The 16,759-nt window shown below is 41.2% G+C and overlaps 2 protein-coding genes across 5 annotated transcripts; both read left to right on the top strand.

The window, feature by feature from the left end:
* The first annotated feature begins 3,172 nt into the window (after window positions 1–3,172).
* On the top strand, window positions 3,173–5,370 carry chchd2 (coiled-coil-helix-coiled-coil-helix domain containing 2). The gene is made up of 4 exons (XM_018732586.2): window positions 3,173–3,358; window positions 4,087–4,342; window positions 4,554–4,716; window positions 5,188–5,370. The coding sequence occupies exons 1-4, from the start codon at window positions 3,309–3,311 to the stop codon at window positions 5,196–5,198; spliced, it is 480 nt and encodes a 159-aa protein (XP_018588102.2). The 5' UTR covers window positions 3,173–3,308; the 3' UTR covers window positions 5,199–5,370.
* A 1,714-nt stretch (window positions 5,371–7,084) lies between these two features.
* LOC108922452 (phosphorylase b kinase gamma catalytic chain, skeletal muscle/heart isoform-like) lies at window positions 7,085–16,297 on the top strand. Of its 4 annotated transcripts, none has more exons than XM_018732579.2 (10): window positions 7,085–7,213; window positions 9,634–9,760; window positions 12,235–12,413; window positions 13,112–13,166; window positions 13,800–13,865; window positions 14,005–14,168; window positions 14,721–14,811; window positions 15,057–15,210; window positions 15,375–15,500; window positions 15,911–16,297. In XM_018732579.2, the coding sequence occupies exons 2-10, from the start codon at window positions 9,678–9,680 to the stop codon at window positions 16,169–16,171; spliced, it is 1,179 nt and encodes a 392-aa protein (XP_018588095.1). In that variant the 5' UTR covers window positions 7,085–7,213; window positions 9,634–9,677; the 3' UTR covers window positions 16,172–16,297. The 4 variants fall into 4 exon arrangements, with proteins under 4 accessions (XP_018588095.1, XP_018588094.1, XP_018588096.1 ...); XM_018732578.2 differs by lacking the exon at window positions 7,085–7,213 and adding an exon at window positions 7,901–8,151; XM_018732580.2 differs by lacking the exon at window positions 7,085–7,213 and adding an exon at window positions 11,294–11,424 and having other exon boundaries at window positions 9,699–9,760.
* The last annotated feature ends 462 nt before the right edge of the window (window positions 16,298–16,759 follow it).

Genomic DNA, 16,759 nt, shown 5'->3' with positions numbered 1-16,759 from the left:
CATTAACGGGACAGATCCTGAAATGTCAAAACCAAAATCTCACTTTCATTTGACAGAATATCAGGTGACTTGATAGGACAGGACATACAAACTTTACATTTGCAAAGATATATCAAAACATCAAATAACCTACAGCTTGAAAATGTGTCAAAATCGGACTTCACGTTCCTAAAAATCCTTCCACTTTCTTATCATTAAGTTCAAAAAAGCAGCAAACCATCCATGCATAACCTATAAAGCACTTTAAACATAAACCGCCACATTCTATAAATACTAAATAACATTGATCTTTCAAATCACACACACACACATTGACTGAAACCACTTGTCCTGAGGTGAACCGGAGCCTAACCCGGCAACACGGGGCGTAGGGCCAGAGGGAGAGGGGACACACCCAGGACGGGACGCCAGTCCGTCGCAAGGCACCCCAAGCAGGACTCGAACCCCAGACCCACCAGAGAGAAGGCACAGTCCAAACCCGCTGCACCACCATGCCCCCCTTCTCTCAAATCACATTAAGCTCAAATTAGACAATGAAACAACTCATCCAACAAACCCTCTCCTCCTCCCCAACCCCCGTGGGACTCGTCATCATACCCTGGTGACCTGAAGGGCACATAGTGGCTGTCCTGTTAAAACAAGGTCCGGGTGTTGTGTTTCACCCACAAGACAGCTAAGTGATGTGTTTTCCGTTCTGAAAGTCAGGTGAATACGGAGCACAGCAAATGGATCCAAATACAGGGAAACTTCTGTAAAGGACTCGGAAGATCTGCTCTTACAAAGGAAACGCCTGGAGAGTGTTAGAAATGCCTTTATACAGTATTTATTCATTTAGTGGACTTAACTGTAAATAGATTAACACTGTATTTGCCTGTTTAAACAGCTGGGTAATTTTACTGGAGCAATTTTGGGTAGGGACCTTGCTCAAGGATACTACAGCTGGAGGTGAGATTCAAACCTGTGACCTCTGGGTCCAAAGGCAGCTGTAACAACTACGCCAGCAGTTGCCCTCGTATTTAAGAGGAATTGAATGCCATGGCTATTGACTCCAGAGCAGAGGAGGGCAGCATGGGGATTTTTACACTATACCTTTACTTTAAAAATCTTAGTTGCGAATCAAACATTTAGTCCATGGAAAGTAAAAAAAAAAAAAAACTATGATTTTTAACAAAATACAAACCAGCTGAACAAAAAGGCGGGAGGTAATTAATTGCTTTAGGGAAAGAAACCAATCAACCTCATTATCACTGACAGACCGTTTAGGCGTTCATTCTCACGGCGGTTTCATACCCTGCTGTCTCCATAGCTAATTATAAAGACAATATAAAACTGCTCGGTTTATGCTGCTGGCCATCTAAATTGGACTGGAATTGTTAATTGCTGAACAAATCTACAGACGCTAGGATAACAGGTGAATTATGGTGCGGCTTCAATTCATTTTTAGAGTGCTTTTCTGAGGCAGTGATACAGAGCACTTTAACACAGGCATAAGGCAAGGAAAACAGATACAAAGAAGACAGTCAACTAATGGCTACCTAAAGTATTTTTATAGAGCTATAAGTATGTCTACTAGCCACTGGGGAAAGGAACAAAAACTGCCAACTGAAGGTTGAGGGAGGAAAAAAAACCTCTGAAGGGTCCACAGGCCAATGGTTGCCCACCCCTCCTGGGCATTTCTAGATCAAATAACAATTCTAAGCCAATTCACAAGAAATAATGATTATGTTGCTAAATAGCATCTTGGATCCCCAGCTCAGCATGGAACGTTGGATGGCAAATGAAATGGAAAATCATTACTGAAACACAGCGTTTGTTACTTCTTCACTCTATGAGGCGGTTAGCTGGCGTTCCCATTAACTGGGGCTTCAGTTCGAGAAGCCCGCGTCTCGCGCTCATCAGGGTGTCTTCCTCCTCGCGACGGAGTGGGACGGCACGAGCACACCGCCGTCGCTCATGGCTGAACAGCGTGGGAACCGCGTGGTGTGTCAGTATACTCTGAAGGCATAACTCGTTGACTTAATGAGCTGCAAAAGAGACAAAATTAAATAACATTTCCGCGAATGCGAATTTACAGAGCTACTCCGTTACATCATGCTAACTCTTTGTACAATCAAAATTACTGTGAAACGGAATTAAACGGATTTACTCCCGGGTTTCTAAGGTCGGGATAACTGAACTCATCTTTACGTGGTGATTTCGAATTCATTTAAAATTCTTGGTAAACAGCATCAGCAGTCATTTTAACCCATTTAAGCAGACAAGATAATGTTTCTAAACTCATCAGAGTTAGTGTCTGCTTGTTTATTATACATTTTTATATGGAGAATACGTTTCCTTCCCTTGTGAGTTAAATCTTGACTTTTTTTTCTTCCATCAACCTCATGTATTAGGTTAAGCACCACATATGACACCTAGTGGTGATATCACGGGCTGTTTATTTATTTAGCAGACGCTTTTCTCCAAAGCAACTTCCAATGAGTTCTGTGTCATCAGCCCACACACCTTATTCACCGTGGTGACTTACACTGCTAGATACACTACTTACGCTGGGTCACTTATTCATACATCAGTGGAACACACTCTCTCTGTCACTCACACATTAGGGGGGGAACCTGAACAGCCTGTCTCTGGACTGTGGGAGGAAAGCGGTGCACCCCGAGGAAACCCACACAGACTGAGCAGAGACCGAACCTACGTCCTCTCGCACCACCCAGGCGCTGTGACTGAGACAGCAGCGCTATTGTGCCAGCGTGCCGTCTTCAAGTACCGTGTATTCCACAAATACTGTTTATATTTTATACCTTTAGTTCATTTAACTATGTTCAATGATTATGCATGACAGTCAAATTATCAAATATGATATACCTCTAGACAGGGCAATACTACAGAAGACGAAGAAGAACGTAATATTTAATACATTAAAAATGAGTATTTACTTGGGATATGATTGTTGATACTAATACCGCCGTGCAAGCACAGCGCTCTCTCCAGCATCAACCAACCGTGCTGTGATTGTTAGTTGTTTGTAAATTGTCTTTTTCTATTATTTCTATAAAGTAGTGTTTTCAGTTTTTTCTGTTAAGTGAGTTCTTGCTCCATGGCCCAAGAGGAACTGTATCTCGTTCTCTCGGACGTGATGCCCCTCTATTCTGGTACATTCGGTACCGGAAGTAGGGGCTGACTCTATATGATGTAACACTAGAAGATTCCGGAGCTGTTGTCTGCATTCTACACAAGGTCGCCGGTGCTGCGTGTTGACGTTTAACGTGGTTTAATTCATTAAGCAGGGATACTTTTTCCTTCTGAAGATGCCAAGAGGAAGCAGAAGTCGAACGTCCAGGATGGCTCCACCAGCCAGGTTGGGGAAAAAGAAAAAACCTAGCGATTGACTGTGCCATGCTTATGCTGCTCATCCTCGCTAGGCTTTGCGAGAGGCCTAGTCTCAGTTAGTAGCTTCACCTTCCTGAGGAAGTTCTTCTTCTTAAATTAATATTAATTTTCAGACATCGACTGGCGGTATTAATACTATTATGTCAATAACTTAAAACAAGAAAAAGTGTTTTCAGATGTGAAATACAACAAAATACGTAGATACTACTACTAGATTATATAGATCAGTTTACTGAAAAAAACATGCATACTTACTTATGCAAACATGATACTTGTACTTCTAAGCACAACACACACAGCCAGGGAGGTTACAGTATTTTACTAGCCAGTGATCAGGTAACACTACCTAACAAGTTCCAAAATGACCAAAAGCTGCTAAAATTCATTAAATTGTGATACAGGTTATGTGTTTATCTTTCTGGTGGAAGAATGGTTGACACTTAAGTCTGACACACAGGGATTGTAGGTCATAGTAATAGCAAGGTCAAAAGTTGTACTGTGGATGGTTTTCCCTGTCTTCTTACAATTCAACTTACAGATATAGTTGTAGAGACAGCCGGAAAGTATTGCTCCCCAGCTATTGATAATGTCTGTGATTGTGATTAGATTTAGGGTTAGAACCATATTTAGAAACTGTTGACAAATGGCTTCATATTGTAAAACAAATGTAATGTTTCTCACTTGTTTTCAAAACAGCCGGGCACCCCCATCACCACCCCCCATGGCTAGGGCTGCCCCACCTCCCTCCTCAGTACCTGCTCATGCTCCTCCATCTGCTATGGCAGCCCCTGCCACTGCCCCCAGACAGCCGGGAATGTTCGCCCAGATGGCGAGCACAGCAGCTGGTGTTGCTGTAGGCTCTGCGGTGGGCCACACCATAGGGCATGCCATGACTGGTGGCTTCAGTGGTGGAGGGAGCTCAGAGGCAGCCAGGCCTGATATCACCTATCAGGTAATCAGTGTATGATTGCATAACAAAGGGCATTTACTGCTTTCCAGTCTGCAATACAATGAAAACAAACCTCATATGAGTGACCTCAAATAATCCTTCATATGTTTGTTTTAGTGACGATTTGTAAGATAAGCAGTAACTACTAGTGTCCACTACAGCTCACCTCCACAAATAGAAATGCTTACTTTCTCTGTCCTTTACACCTGTCTAGGAGCCCTATTCCCAGGCCCAGCCCATGTACCAGCAGCAGCCACTGCAACAGAACCCATGTGCATATGAGATGAAGCAGTTCCTAGAGTGTGCCCAGAACCAGAGTGACCTCAGGCTGTGTGAGGGCTTCAGTGAGGTGCTGAAGCAGTGCAAGTTTTCAAATGGTGAGTGCAAAATTTTTTTTCAACTTGCTCTGCTACAATTTGCACATCTCCATGTTGTTTCTACCAAAAATACAGAAGAACCTTGGATGTTGACCTTTATTCTAACAGCAAGGGACCAATTACACTGTAAATGCTTCATCGTAACCCCCTTGATCAGTAATGGTGAACTATAAGTACAAAACAGATAAACTGCTTAAGTAACATGGGACATTAACAGTGCCCTTGTTGCTATAGTATAATTCTAATATATAGGGAAACAAAAGTCTTTGTGTACTGAAATGATTGAAGGTGTGACTTCAGGATTAGCGTTAAGTAATTAGCCTATACAGGATAGGGCTACCCACATTGTGCAACCTTAGTCATAATACAGTCTGGCTGGCAATTTTGATGGTGTTATCTACATTGGATAAGTATATTTTTATGAAAATGTTGAAATGTTCTGATTTGCATTTTTTCCCTCTCACTTCACAGGGCTGTCATGAAAAATTCAAAACTGAAGCCGGAAATGAATATACATTAATCCAGCATCCAGGCTTTATGTAATATAGGTGTAATTCTACAGAATTCTGACTTAATTGCCACCATGTTTTATATTTTATTGTACTTAGAACAATAAGGGTAATTATCATTGTAAATGCATGACTGCTAGTTGTCTTCAAGAAAACAGATCAGTTCAAATAAAGATTGACAATATTAATTTTGCTGTGTTCCTGAATTTGTACCTTTTAGTTTGTACTGATTTAAAATAATTTTTTTTTTTTCCATCAGTGCTGCTTTTCCTGCTATCTGTGACAGTTAAATTTAGAAACATTTGTGAGTGGGAAAATTTGATTTTGTGGTTTCCATACTTTAAAAAGCAGCCTGCACATTTACAGTATTTCATTACATTTGGTTAGTGTGGCCATTTCTGTTGCTACTGTTGTATAGACAAACTCCTTGAACTTTCAAATATGAAATGTTTAAAAATGATCTATTTAGTTTATTGGTGTTTTTCTGGTTTTATTTTATTGGTGGTATTGGTTTTCATTTTGCTTTTAGATACTTTAGGTAATTGACAATTATGCCTTTTTTGCTCTTTCACAGCATGAGGGCTCAAACTGTAGCAGACTTCAGTCAACAAATTTCATTGTTTAGCAATATTAAATTCAGTTAAATTTGTAGGTGTGTAACTTGCTGCTGTGCATCAGTCTTGTGTTTGTTGGTATATACAGTATGTGTTTGTTCAGTGTAAATATTCTTTTTTTTTTTTTTCCATCAGGTAAATAATTAGAATCTCTATCAGGAGTGATTAATTTATGCTCTATTGCAATGTTAGCCATATTTTCACAGGTGTTATTTAACTGTAGGCAAGTTCCTTTTCCTTCAGCATACTTGGTGCCATGTCTAACACTCTGGACACCTCATCATAAGACTGGATTCTCTTGAATAATGCTTGCAGAATTTGGTAGAAAAAGATGACCATCAACCAAAACGGTGGACTTAGGGTCAGCGACAATGAATGCACCTGGGACTCAGGTGGAGAACAGAACATTTCAGAGGCAATCTAGGTTGTCCCAATGAGTTGGCGTTGACTCAGTGGCACTTAAGTTATTAAACACGTGTGTTATACTGTAACTTAAGTAACGTTGGATAAAGTGCAGGACAATGTTGTAAGTGCCATGCCATATGATAGAGTCCAAGTCCACTGTAGGTAACCACTTCATGTGAGGGTACGGACAAAAGCGTACATTTACAACAGCGGTAAATACAAATTCGTATATGTAAAACGTAGTTATGACAATATGTTCGACAAAGCACACACACACACACACTTTCAGAACCGCTTGTCCCATATGGGGTCACGGGGAACCGGAGCCTAACCCGGCAACTCAGGGCGCAAGGCTGGAAGGGGGAGGGGACACACCCAGGACACAAAGCACAGTCTCATCATTAGAAACACAATCAGTCTTAGCGCGGTTTCGATGAGCGCTCAGTTTTCTCTTTGTTTCTGGTTCAAGCATGCTAAGTATTAATTAAAATATATTTTGGTGATCAGATTATTTGCAACATTTGACACTCAACAGTCAGTGCGCATTCGTTGTAAGAAGCTAACAGACGAAAATATTTGTGCGCGTTTGTTTTCTCCGGTTGTCAGTAACGCAGGTTACACACTGCACAGTAAAATCACATAGTTCAGGGAACGTAAGAAAACCTCCGCGTGGGACGTTTAAAACCGGAAATGTACAGAATGTACTGTAACTCATACCTTCAGGAGGCTTGAGAACACGTGACCGAGGCTACCCGGAAGTCACCTGCCGTTTTCTCGGGAATCAGGTACGTAATCGGCGTGTTTTATGTCACTTGTTTTCCGCCATCTTCCTCCCCGCCGTTGATGTTGGTCTTACTGTTCTTAAATGGCACTGTACTTTGTCAGTGGCGGGATTAGTTTACTGCTGGTTAGACCAGCGGTTCTGCCGTATTTAACTTGTGAAAAAAGAGACATATGATGATTTAACAGGTAAATATTGTTCGTGACGATCAGAGTTGTCACAACGGTTGTGTAGGTCTAGGAGCCGCAGTAGGCCTGCTGCTGTGTTTGTCATACTGTATACGAAGGAGTGTGATTTGAAGAGGCCCGTAAGAATTTGGATATATTTCTTTATGCATACTGTTGGAAAAATAATAGTATAAAACGAGAAGGAATATAAAAAATAAATTTACTGTTTTTTTAAACAATCTTTGTTCTTGTATGTGGCATAGATATATAATCATGATCATGTCAGACTCGATGTGGAGTAAACCCAAATTTGTGTTATTTTTAAATGTGAAAACTTTAATTTAAATTGTGTTAAGAATTGAGTGTGATTACATACAAGATCTTTCGAAACAGAAATTAGTTCGTTATAGGGACAGATTTTTTTATTTTTTTTCCTCGCTATCATGCATTTGTCAAAAGAATGAAAGGTAAAATAAAGCCTTGAACAGCGCAAGTTGCCCTTTCAGTGGCCTGGCTTGTACGTCTATTTCTGTTATAATGTCAATTTGACTTTGAATTATTACATTAGAATATACAGTATGAGCAATTCTAAAGTGGGAAAGTGCAGCTGTACGGGCGCAGAAGCTCATTAAATGGGCTCCACGGGGTCACCGCTGGGTTACACTGTTCAGAATGCGCCCTGGTGCCTGTCCACGAATCCTTCGGGGCGGTGTTATGCTCGCGCGCGCGGGGCCGCCTCGAGCTCGGGTTGCACTGCCGTTTATTTTCGGCATCCGCCGCGCGAGGTCGCCTCGCTCTCCCGCGAGGCGGCAGCGGCAGTCGGGCTGTTTTCGCTTCTGAAAAAGCAGTTTCGATACAATTCCCATTGAACGCTCGCTACTTACCGCTTTTGGTTTATACCGGAATACCTACAGGCGATGGATTATTTGTTTTAAAAGGGTAGCACGAGGATTTATAAGGTGAGTGTGAGGCTGACAAGATTTTTTATTTTATTACAGTGGAAAGGTCAAACGAGTTGTTGGGTATTACGGGTTACCGGTGTTGTTCTCAGACACGCACACACGCACACACGGCAGGCTCACGTAAATACCACCTAACACATTCCTTATGGCATCCTGCAGCAAGATGTGCGGAAATGTTAACGACACGTACTGGTTCCTTTGCTCTGCCTTTCAATATGCAGAATCCGTCGTTGCTATTTGTATTTCCAGAAAATATTATATGTCTTACATAATTTTCTCGGATAATGTCCTGTACTGGTCTGTGCATAATTTCCTAATGTAATGAGCGCGTGAAGACAATGCGGGTCCGCAGGTGGGGGAGGGGAGTGTGTACAGTATAGCAGAGTGTGCTGTTTAGTACACGATGTTCCCCGCCAGTGCAGTCGTCTTCTCTTCCACCCTCTGCCCTTTGAGATTTGCTCATCTATCTTTAACACGAACCTGTTACATAAGAGGAGTTTACTAACTAACCATCTGGTTTCGTGAGCATTCCCGCACATGCAGGTGCCACACGAGATCAGCATCTCAAAGCCTAAGGCTGACCTTCATTTGTGCTTGCTGATATGGGTTTGCAGCCTTTATGGCAAACAGTGCAATTACTTACCATCCAGAATTGGCTTGAAACTTCAGAGAAGTAACATGTTTCACACTCGGTTTCTCGTTGTTCGTTAAATGTTGCTTGCTTGTTGTGTAGAACCTTAACTGAATTTTGGGCACTTATCTTGAAACCTGAATATATTTGGGTTTTCTGCGTGGAGCTACTTCCCTTTTAATGAGGGGGAAAAAACCCAATTTGAAATTGTGTAATAATATCTAGTCTGCCCTGTCACAGTGCCGGGCAGTTGATCCTATCGAGTGTAGTTACTGGTAGTAATTGTTGTTGCAAGCATCTTTCCCCCCCCCCCCCCCCCCCCCCCCCCCCCCCCTTTAACTTAATCAGTCAACCGTGTGGAAAGGTTCGGTACCAACAATAACATATCTTTTTTTTCTTTTGAGAAAAGTGAAAACGTACGGGCATCACTGATTAGTGCAGCATGGTGCTATAGCAGTTAACACTGATGCTGCAGAGTGCCTGGGTTGCGCAGCTGGGCATAGGGGGGGATTCCTGCTCGGTCTGTGTGGAGTTTGCATTTCTCCCTGTGTTTGTGTGGATTTCCTCTAACAGTCCAAAGGCACGCGTATTGTTGACTCTAAATTGCTCTGGCGTATAGATGCATAAACGATTTTAGAGAGCTCAGTGTAGTGTATCGAGTGATTGCTTTGGGTAAAGGTGCCAGCTAAATGCTACATAGTAATTATTGTATGTTGCTTTGAACAAAAGCATATGCTGAATTAATAAATGTGAAAGTAAAAATTTGATACCCACAGTAAGGGATTTGAACTGTACAGACAAGTTTACTGAAAACATATCCACTTTCTTTATTGCACTTGTTTCTCCAGCCTTCTTGTACCTCCTAAAACCTTGGGTTACCTTTCATGCAACGATGACCAGAGAAGATGAAATCCCTGACTGGGTGGGAGCACAGGAGTTCTATGATAAATATGATCCTAAGGAGATCCTTGGAAGGTAATGTGGGCTTTTGTACTATTTGGTTTTTTCAGTAGATGTTTGTCATGCTTTCATAAAAAAAAAAAAAAAAAACCCACCAGGATACATTGCAGAAGCACTACTTATGAAGGGAGCAGCAGATGGGGTTGTACTATAGCTTGCAACAGCAATACAACATGTCAGTACAGCCTGCTCATTATTAATATACTCAAATTGTTAGTCTTAGGAAATTGGGCTCACAGTGCAAGTGTAATTTGCGGTGGCCAGGTTTGATTTTTGTGAAAAGAAGAGGTTAACTGATGTACAGCTACTGGGAAAGGGGAGAGAAATGAACACTGCTGTGTAATACTGCAGACTTATGAGGTCACAGCTTTACATGGGTGACCCTCAATTTCTGGCACAGAAAGAAGTGCAAGATATAACTTTATAAATATAAAAATACTTCTGAACACAGGTCACATAAAGAGCTTGTGAGTCAAGGTCAACCCTCTCTTTGTGATTCATGATACTGCCTCACATCTCTTGCTGTGTATTACCCTGCATATTACGGTTGCGCACAATATTGTGTTGTGTATAATAGTGTTTTTAGTTGTACATATTATTGAAATACTGTATATATTTTCATGAACGTGTGACCCTGCTCAGGAAAAGCAATTATTGAAATTGGATGGATGGATGAATGCTTGTATGTGAGTTTTGGCTTCATGTGCTATGTCATTTGCCATCTTCCAGCCTCGGTTGAGACTCCATTGTGTGGTGTGGTCAGTTCAAACCACACAATTTCAGAACCGCTTGTCCCATACGGGGTCACGGGGAACCGGAGCCTACCCGGTAACACAGGGCGTAAGGCCGGAGGGGGAAGGGGACACACCCAGGACGGGACGCCAGTCCGCCGCAAGGCACCCCAAGCGGGACTCAAACCCAGTTTTGAGGAATTGCATATAGGAGCACTCTTGTAAGGACCGCACAAGGAAAAATGGCGCCAGTGACTGACTGAGCTCAACTATGGTTATGCAGTATTGTACAAATACCTCAGTGTCGTCCTGGCCTCATGATGCAAACGTACTTCTCGTGGAAGCTTGCAGTTCCATGTAGCTATTGATTAATGAATGATCAGTGAGGTAAATAAAAATGTCGTCAACCTACCTTGCTCTGGAAATGGCTTGAGTCTTTTTAAAATGTTTGAGCGTTGCTGTCTTGAAATTGAAAGCTTCTGAAAGTTTTTACTGAAATGTGTTTGTAGGTTCTACAGCACAAAGAGCTTTAAAATGAATAGGTCATCTCTGGTTAGGTTTTAGACTGTACAATTTCTTTTTAGCACTGGGTGTCATTAAGAACAAACAGTTTGGTTAACTATTAAGAAAAGACAATGACGCAACGACTCTTCTTGGATTTGATCAAACACGAATGGAAATCCATGAGCTACATAGAAAGAAAAACACTTCTTGGACATTTTTTAACTAAACCAATGTGAAGTGTTTCCTTGATAGGCATGTGTACATAAGTGACGCTGACGACTCACGTACTTATCAGATGTTTGTTTTCCGTCAGATGCTTTAAAACTTGTCATAAACAACATCTTGGTGCGTGCGACATAGTCTCCCAGAGGGAGTGCAGTGCAGGTGGAGACCCTGAGAGCTCAGTTCCAAACAGCCTTGTCTTACATGTCACATTCAGTGTTGGTATGTATTGCCACATGTTTATTTACATGCAAATATATGTAAATAGGCCAATAGTTGTTTTAGTTTGTGAAGTTTGTGGTGTTGATTAGGTTACACATTGTTTTGTGTAAAATATTGCTAAAATGAATATAAATGTTCCATGAATAGAAAAGGGGCTTTATATCTCGTAGTTCTTCTAGTAATTCAATGCATAGCTAATGTTTTGTTTGCCTCTTGATCCTTTGTTCTGTACTCTTTGTCACTGTGAGAAAAGCACTTGATAAAAATAAATTCGGTTGAAAAATTTGAATATTTCACTAAATTTATTTTTTGTTCATGTTATGAAAAACTTTTTATTTATTTAGCTGATGCTTTTCTCCAAATCACCTTAACACTATAAGCTGTTTATAATCACTTGCCCATTGTATATCTCGGTAACTTACTGGAGCAATTTAGGGAAAGTATTTTACCTGTTTCTGAGTCCAGAGGCACTAGCTGTATCCATTATGCTACCTACTAAATTCGAAAGTAGTACATCCTCTTCAGTGAATATTTGTTTGGTATTCAGAATCAAATAGTATTCCAACATGAAGGCCAAGTGAAAAGGTTTTGTCAGCCTTAAATCACAAGTTAAAGGTAAGTCCAGCCAGAAGGTTTATTTTATTCTTGTTGCTGATTGTTTTGAGGAAAACTCTCAGGCTGTATTGGGGTTCTGACTCTACCCAGTGTCATGAGGCCCAAAATGCCACTGAAACCACCTGATCTTTGCAAGGTTTGACACTGCTCCTTGATCGCATGTTACTGAGGACTCTGTCTCCCTTTGTTTTTCAGAGGTGTAAGTAGCGTGGTACGACGCTGTGTGGATAAGCGCGCAGGTCAGGAATATGCTGTTAAGATCATTGACATCACCCCATCTGACAAGATGACAACGCAGGAGATAGAGGAGATCCGCGAAGCCACCATCAAGGAAATCGACATTCTCAAAAAGGTCTACGGGAAGAAAAATATCAGTAAGTTATTCCAGCTGTAAAGTATAAAGGGATGAGGAACCATCCATGTTCAAAGCGTGCATTAATTGTAAAGGCAGTACATTTTTTGCCACAAATGATACTATACCCTTTTGCTAAGTTGAGTGGAAATGAGTCACTGGTCATATTTAGCCTCTTTAGTTCTTATTTCATTGCAGTTAAATATTAGTAGTTCAATGTCAAAGTACCTGAGGTAGCAGGTAGCATAGTGCTTAGTGTTTGCCTCGTAAACTGGAGGGTTTTTGTTCAAATCCCACTCCTGATACCTTACTGTTGAGCAAGGTTTTTGCCATAAATTGCTCTCAAAAGAATTCCCTGTAGTATAAGTGACATAGTTCTATTATCCGAAGTTGTCAGCTATGTAGCAAACAGTTATACTCAGCATTTTATGAGACACACTGCATAAAACTGGGTATACACACCTCTGAAAGTGTTTTCAGACCTGTAAAAGTTCACTCATGTCAGAATGACATGGTGAGAAATTGTTCTGACCTTTGATGTCCATGTCATTCCTCTGTTCAGCTGTTTATTTGTAAACACGTGACTAAAGTCCTTATTGACTGCAGAATCAGTTTTTCCTCTTGCTCTTGTTTGCTCCTGTTGGAAAGAATGTCACTATTTCACTGGCCAGGCCTGAAGTGAAGTCCTTTTGCTTATCAGTGGCTTTGTTCTTTCTGCAGTCCAGCTGAAGGACTGCTACGAGTCAAAGGCCTTCTTCTTCCTCGTGTTTGACTTGTAAGTCACACTTTCCATAAACACCTTTATTAGTATACGGAAATTCTGTGTTCCATCCAGCAAGGCCTTGTTTGACTGATGTCCCCATACCTGTCACCTCATGTAATGTTTGAAGGTACTGTTAATAGACATGAGGATACCTTGTGCTGAATTCCAGTGCATATACACACTAAAATGCCTAATTTTCTTAGCCTACTAAACTTTTCTAAAAATGATAATAGAGCAGGATGTCATAGAGTAATGCCACTCACTTCCTCTTTGCCTCCAGTGTGATACTATGCCACTGTACTGAGATTGTGAAGGGAAGATTATGTTGTTGCTGTGTTCCTAGTAGAACAATTTTCCCCCTCAGTGGGACAAGGGCTTTGAGGTTTTCAGCAGGGTGCAGACTGTTCAGGTTTCATTTTCATGGGACAGCCTCTAAGAGAGAGATCCCTCCCCCCCTCACAGATTCTAAGTAAACCCTGGATCAGGGTTTCCCTGGCAGGGATTAACTTATTGTTTTAATTACATCTTTACATGAAGAATGTGCCGCTGTTCTCAGAAACACTTTTTTTGTGTTAACCCTTATCGTAGCTTGGATTTCATGCGAAGCAGCACGTGCGATATCTAATGACTGTTTTCGTCTCACAGGATGAAAAGGGGAGAACTGTTTGACTACCTCACAGAAAAGGTTACATTAAGTGAAAAGGAGACCAGGTACTAGACATTTATGCACTGTACGCATTTCTTTTTACGTTTAAAACATTGTTTTTGTGCCCTGCAGTGTCAGTTTAAGTTTTTCAGGAAGATAATCTGTGCTATGCTCGTGATCTGTTACTGGGTTTGTGCTCGGCAGGAAAATCATGCGTGCTCTGTTGGAGGTGGTCCAGTGCCTCCACTCCATGAACATAGTCCACCGGGACCTGAAGCCAGAGAACATCCTGCTGGATGACCAAATGAACATCAAGCTGACAGACTTTGGTTTTTCTGTCCAGATTGAACCTGGTCAAAAACTAAAAGGTAGGTAATTGTTGGTATTTTGCTGTTGCATTCAAGTGTCAAGGTGCAGTATCTTCTGCTGTTGATATTGCACCAACTTTCCCCACCACCTTTCATATAATGGCTTTGTAGCATTAGCTCAATGTAGCATTTTACTTTATAAAATGTTACAAATATGTTTTGGAACACACAGGATTTGGATGGCTTCTGATATTTAGAATAATGTTTTTTCCTGTTGTGCCTGATCCCTGTACTTTTAACAAAAACCACTAGGTGTCACTGCAGGACGCCAGGAGACAGCAAATCTTTAGTCACTCCAGTGTTCCCTCCCTTGGTAGTTTCTTATCTTTTGAGTTTTTTGTCAAATGTAGTACAACTTTTTTTAGTATTTTAGTGTCAGGTAAAGAGTGCTATGTAAGATAATCATTTTCATTGGTATTGCTATTTATGTATTAAATATTCTGGAATAGAAGTAATTGATTGATGCTATCTAGATGATATAACTGATTTTTATATAATGTATATATTCTTGATTTTCACAATAGAGGTACCTTTTTTTTCTTTTTGAAATAGAGGTATGTGGGACACCTGGTTATTTGGCACCTGAAATTATTGAGTGTTCCACGGACCCTAACCATCCTGGATATGGCACTGCTGTTGATCTGTGAGTCCAAATTTACTTACACGTACACCAGTTCTTCGTAGCCCATACAGCAGACATGGCTAATTCACAATTCCAGGGAGACTGGAGAGGCTGAAAGCCTGTTTCAGTGGTCAGGATTCCATTCTTAAGATGACTTCCTGGACATTCTTTTGATAACCATCAACAAGATTTTTCATGGAGTTTTCTGGGTAAATGTCTGTTTTGCACTTAAGTGATGATGTCACTATTTTCTGTTCCCTCTTCAGTTGGAGTTCTGGGGTAATCATGTACACACTGCTAGCTGGGTCCCCACCCTTCTGGCACAGGAAGCAGATGTTGATGCTCAGGATGATCTTGGCTGGGAATTACGAGTTCAGCTCTCCAGAATGGGATGACCGCTCGGACACGGTGAAAGATCTGGTGCGTCAGAAGGGAAGGATCTGCTGGAGTTCAAGGCTATTGTGTGCCAGTGGAGTGATGTGGTTAGGGTGTCATTGATCAGTAAGGTAATTCCATAAGTCAGCTGTACCATGACGAATGTGCCTTCTTTTTTCTAAAAAAAAAAAAAAAAAAAAAAAATGTAGATTTCTCGGCTGCTTGTGGTGAACCCAGAGAAACGATACACAGCCACAGAAGCCTTAAACCACCCCTTCTTTCAAGAGTATGTTGTGGAGGAGGTGCGGCACTTTAGTCCCTACAGAAAGTTCAAGGTAAGCCCAATATTACACCAGATTGCAGTTGCCTTTTCCAAAAACTGATCTTGCATTTACATTTATTTAGCAGACGCTTTTCTCTAAAGCAACTTCCAATGAACTCTGTAGTGTTATCAGCCCACACACCTTATTCACCAAGGTGACTTACACTGCTAGATATGCTTACAAAGGGTCATTAAGCCATACATCAGTGAAACACTCACACACTATGAGGGAAAATGAACAGCATGTCTTTGGACTGAGGGAGGAAACCCACGCAGAGACAGTGAGAACATGCAACTCCACACAGACTGAGCGGGGATCGAACCGACATCCTCTCGCACCAACCAGGCGCTGAGACTGTAGTGTTACTTGCTGTGCCACCGAGTCTTAAATCCTGAAAAGTCCTCTCTTCTTAATTGTCCCAGGTCATCTGCTTGACAGTTCTTGCCTCAATGCGCATTTACTGTAACTATCGGCGGGCCAAGCCCGTCACCAAAGAGGTGATAAGGAGCGACCCGTATGCTGTGAAGCCCATCCGCAAACTGATCGACGCCTGCGCCTTCAAGATCTATGGACACTGGGTGAAGAAGGGCCAGACACAGAATCGGGCAGCTCTTTTTGAAAACAGCCCCAAAGCCATCTTACTTTCAATAGCAGCAGAGGAAGCTCCACTCAGCATGTGGTAATGCAACGGTCTGACCAGTGAACCGAATGACGTCTTAATTGAGAAACGAAGGGGTGTTAGCTAATAGAATGTTCTGGTTGTTGCATATTAGCAAGTGACATACACAATTCTCTTTATTAAAAAAAAAGATTTTATGAATCCAGTGACATTCTAATGAGTTTACATAATGATTGTTTATGTATGTTCTCTGCCTTGCCAGACCATGGGCCAGATACTTGTTTGGTGTGCTACTTTTTAGGTACTGTTCAAGCATTTATCCTACTTGAAGTTGCATGAACTTAAAACTTATTGAGAGTATAGACTTGACCTAGGTTTTTAATGAATGCTGGAAGCATGGATGGTTTAAAAAAATTAAAAACAAATGCTATTGTATCAATAGTAATTGTTAAAATATTTATCTTTTCTATACTAGCTCATGCAATGGGTATAATTAATACCTACTTCAGATACTAGGTTTCTAAACAGCCTAACACATTTCTTGTAACTGGGTTTTCATTCAGAATGTGAACTGCCATTCTTTTTTATACCAACCTCACTGGAGCTAAACTGCTTGTCTAAATGGTGTTAGATGTACTATTAAGACAACTTA

This window comes from Scleropages formosus, chromosome 10, assembly GCF_900964775.1.
Source record: "Scleropages formosus chromosome 10, fSclFor1.1, whole genome shotgun sequence".
In the NCBI taxonomy this organism is placed as follows: domain Eukaryota; kingdom Metazoa; phylum Chordata; class Actinopteri; order Osteoglossiformes; family Osteoglossidae; genus Scleropages; species Scleropages formosus.
This window is presented reverse-complemented; position numbering and strand designations above follow the sequence as displayed.

What these genes read in the sequence shown, in the direction of transcription:
- LOC108922452 (XM_018732579.2), top strand. Translation starts at nt 9,678, where the DNA reads ATGACCAGAGAAGATGAAATCCCTGACTGGGTGGGAGCACAGGAGTTC. An exon ending in TTCTTCCTCGTGTTTGACTT is followed by an intron (nt 13,167 to 13,799) that starts GTAAGTCACACT and finishes TTCGTCTCACAG; the next exon opens with GATGAAAAGGGGAGAACTGT. An exon ending in TTAAGTGAAAAGGAGACCAG is followed by an intron (nt 13,866 to 14,004) that starts GTACTAGACATT and finishes TGTGCTCGGCAG; the next exon opens with GAAAATCATGCGTGCTCTGT.
- chchd2 (XM_018732586.2), top strand. Translation starts at nt 3,309, where the DNA reads ATGCCAAGAGGAAGCAGAAGTCGAACGTCCAGGATGGCTCCACCAGCC. An exon ending in AGGATGGCTCCACCAGCCAG is followed by an intron (nt 3,359 to 4,086) that starts GTTGGGGAAAAA and finishes TTTTCAAAACAG; the next exon opens with CCGGGCACCCCCATCACCAC. An exon ending in GGCCTGATATCACCTATCAG is followed by an intron (nt 4,343 to 4,553) that starts GTAATCAGTGTA and finishes ACACCTGTCTAG; the next exon opens with GAGCCCTATTCCCAGGCCCA.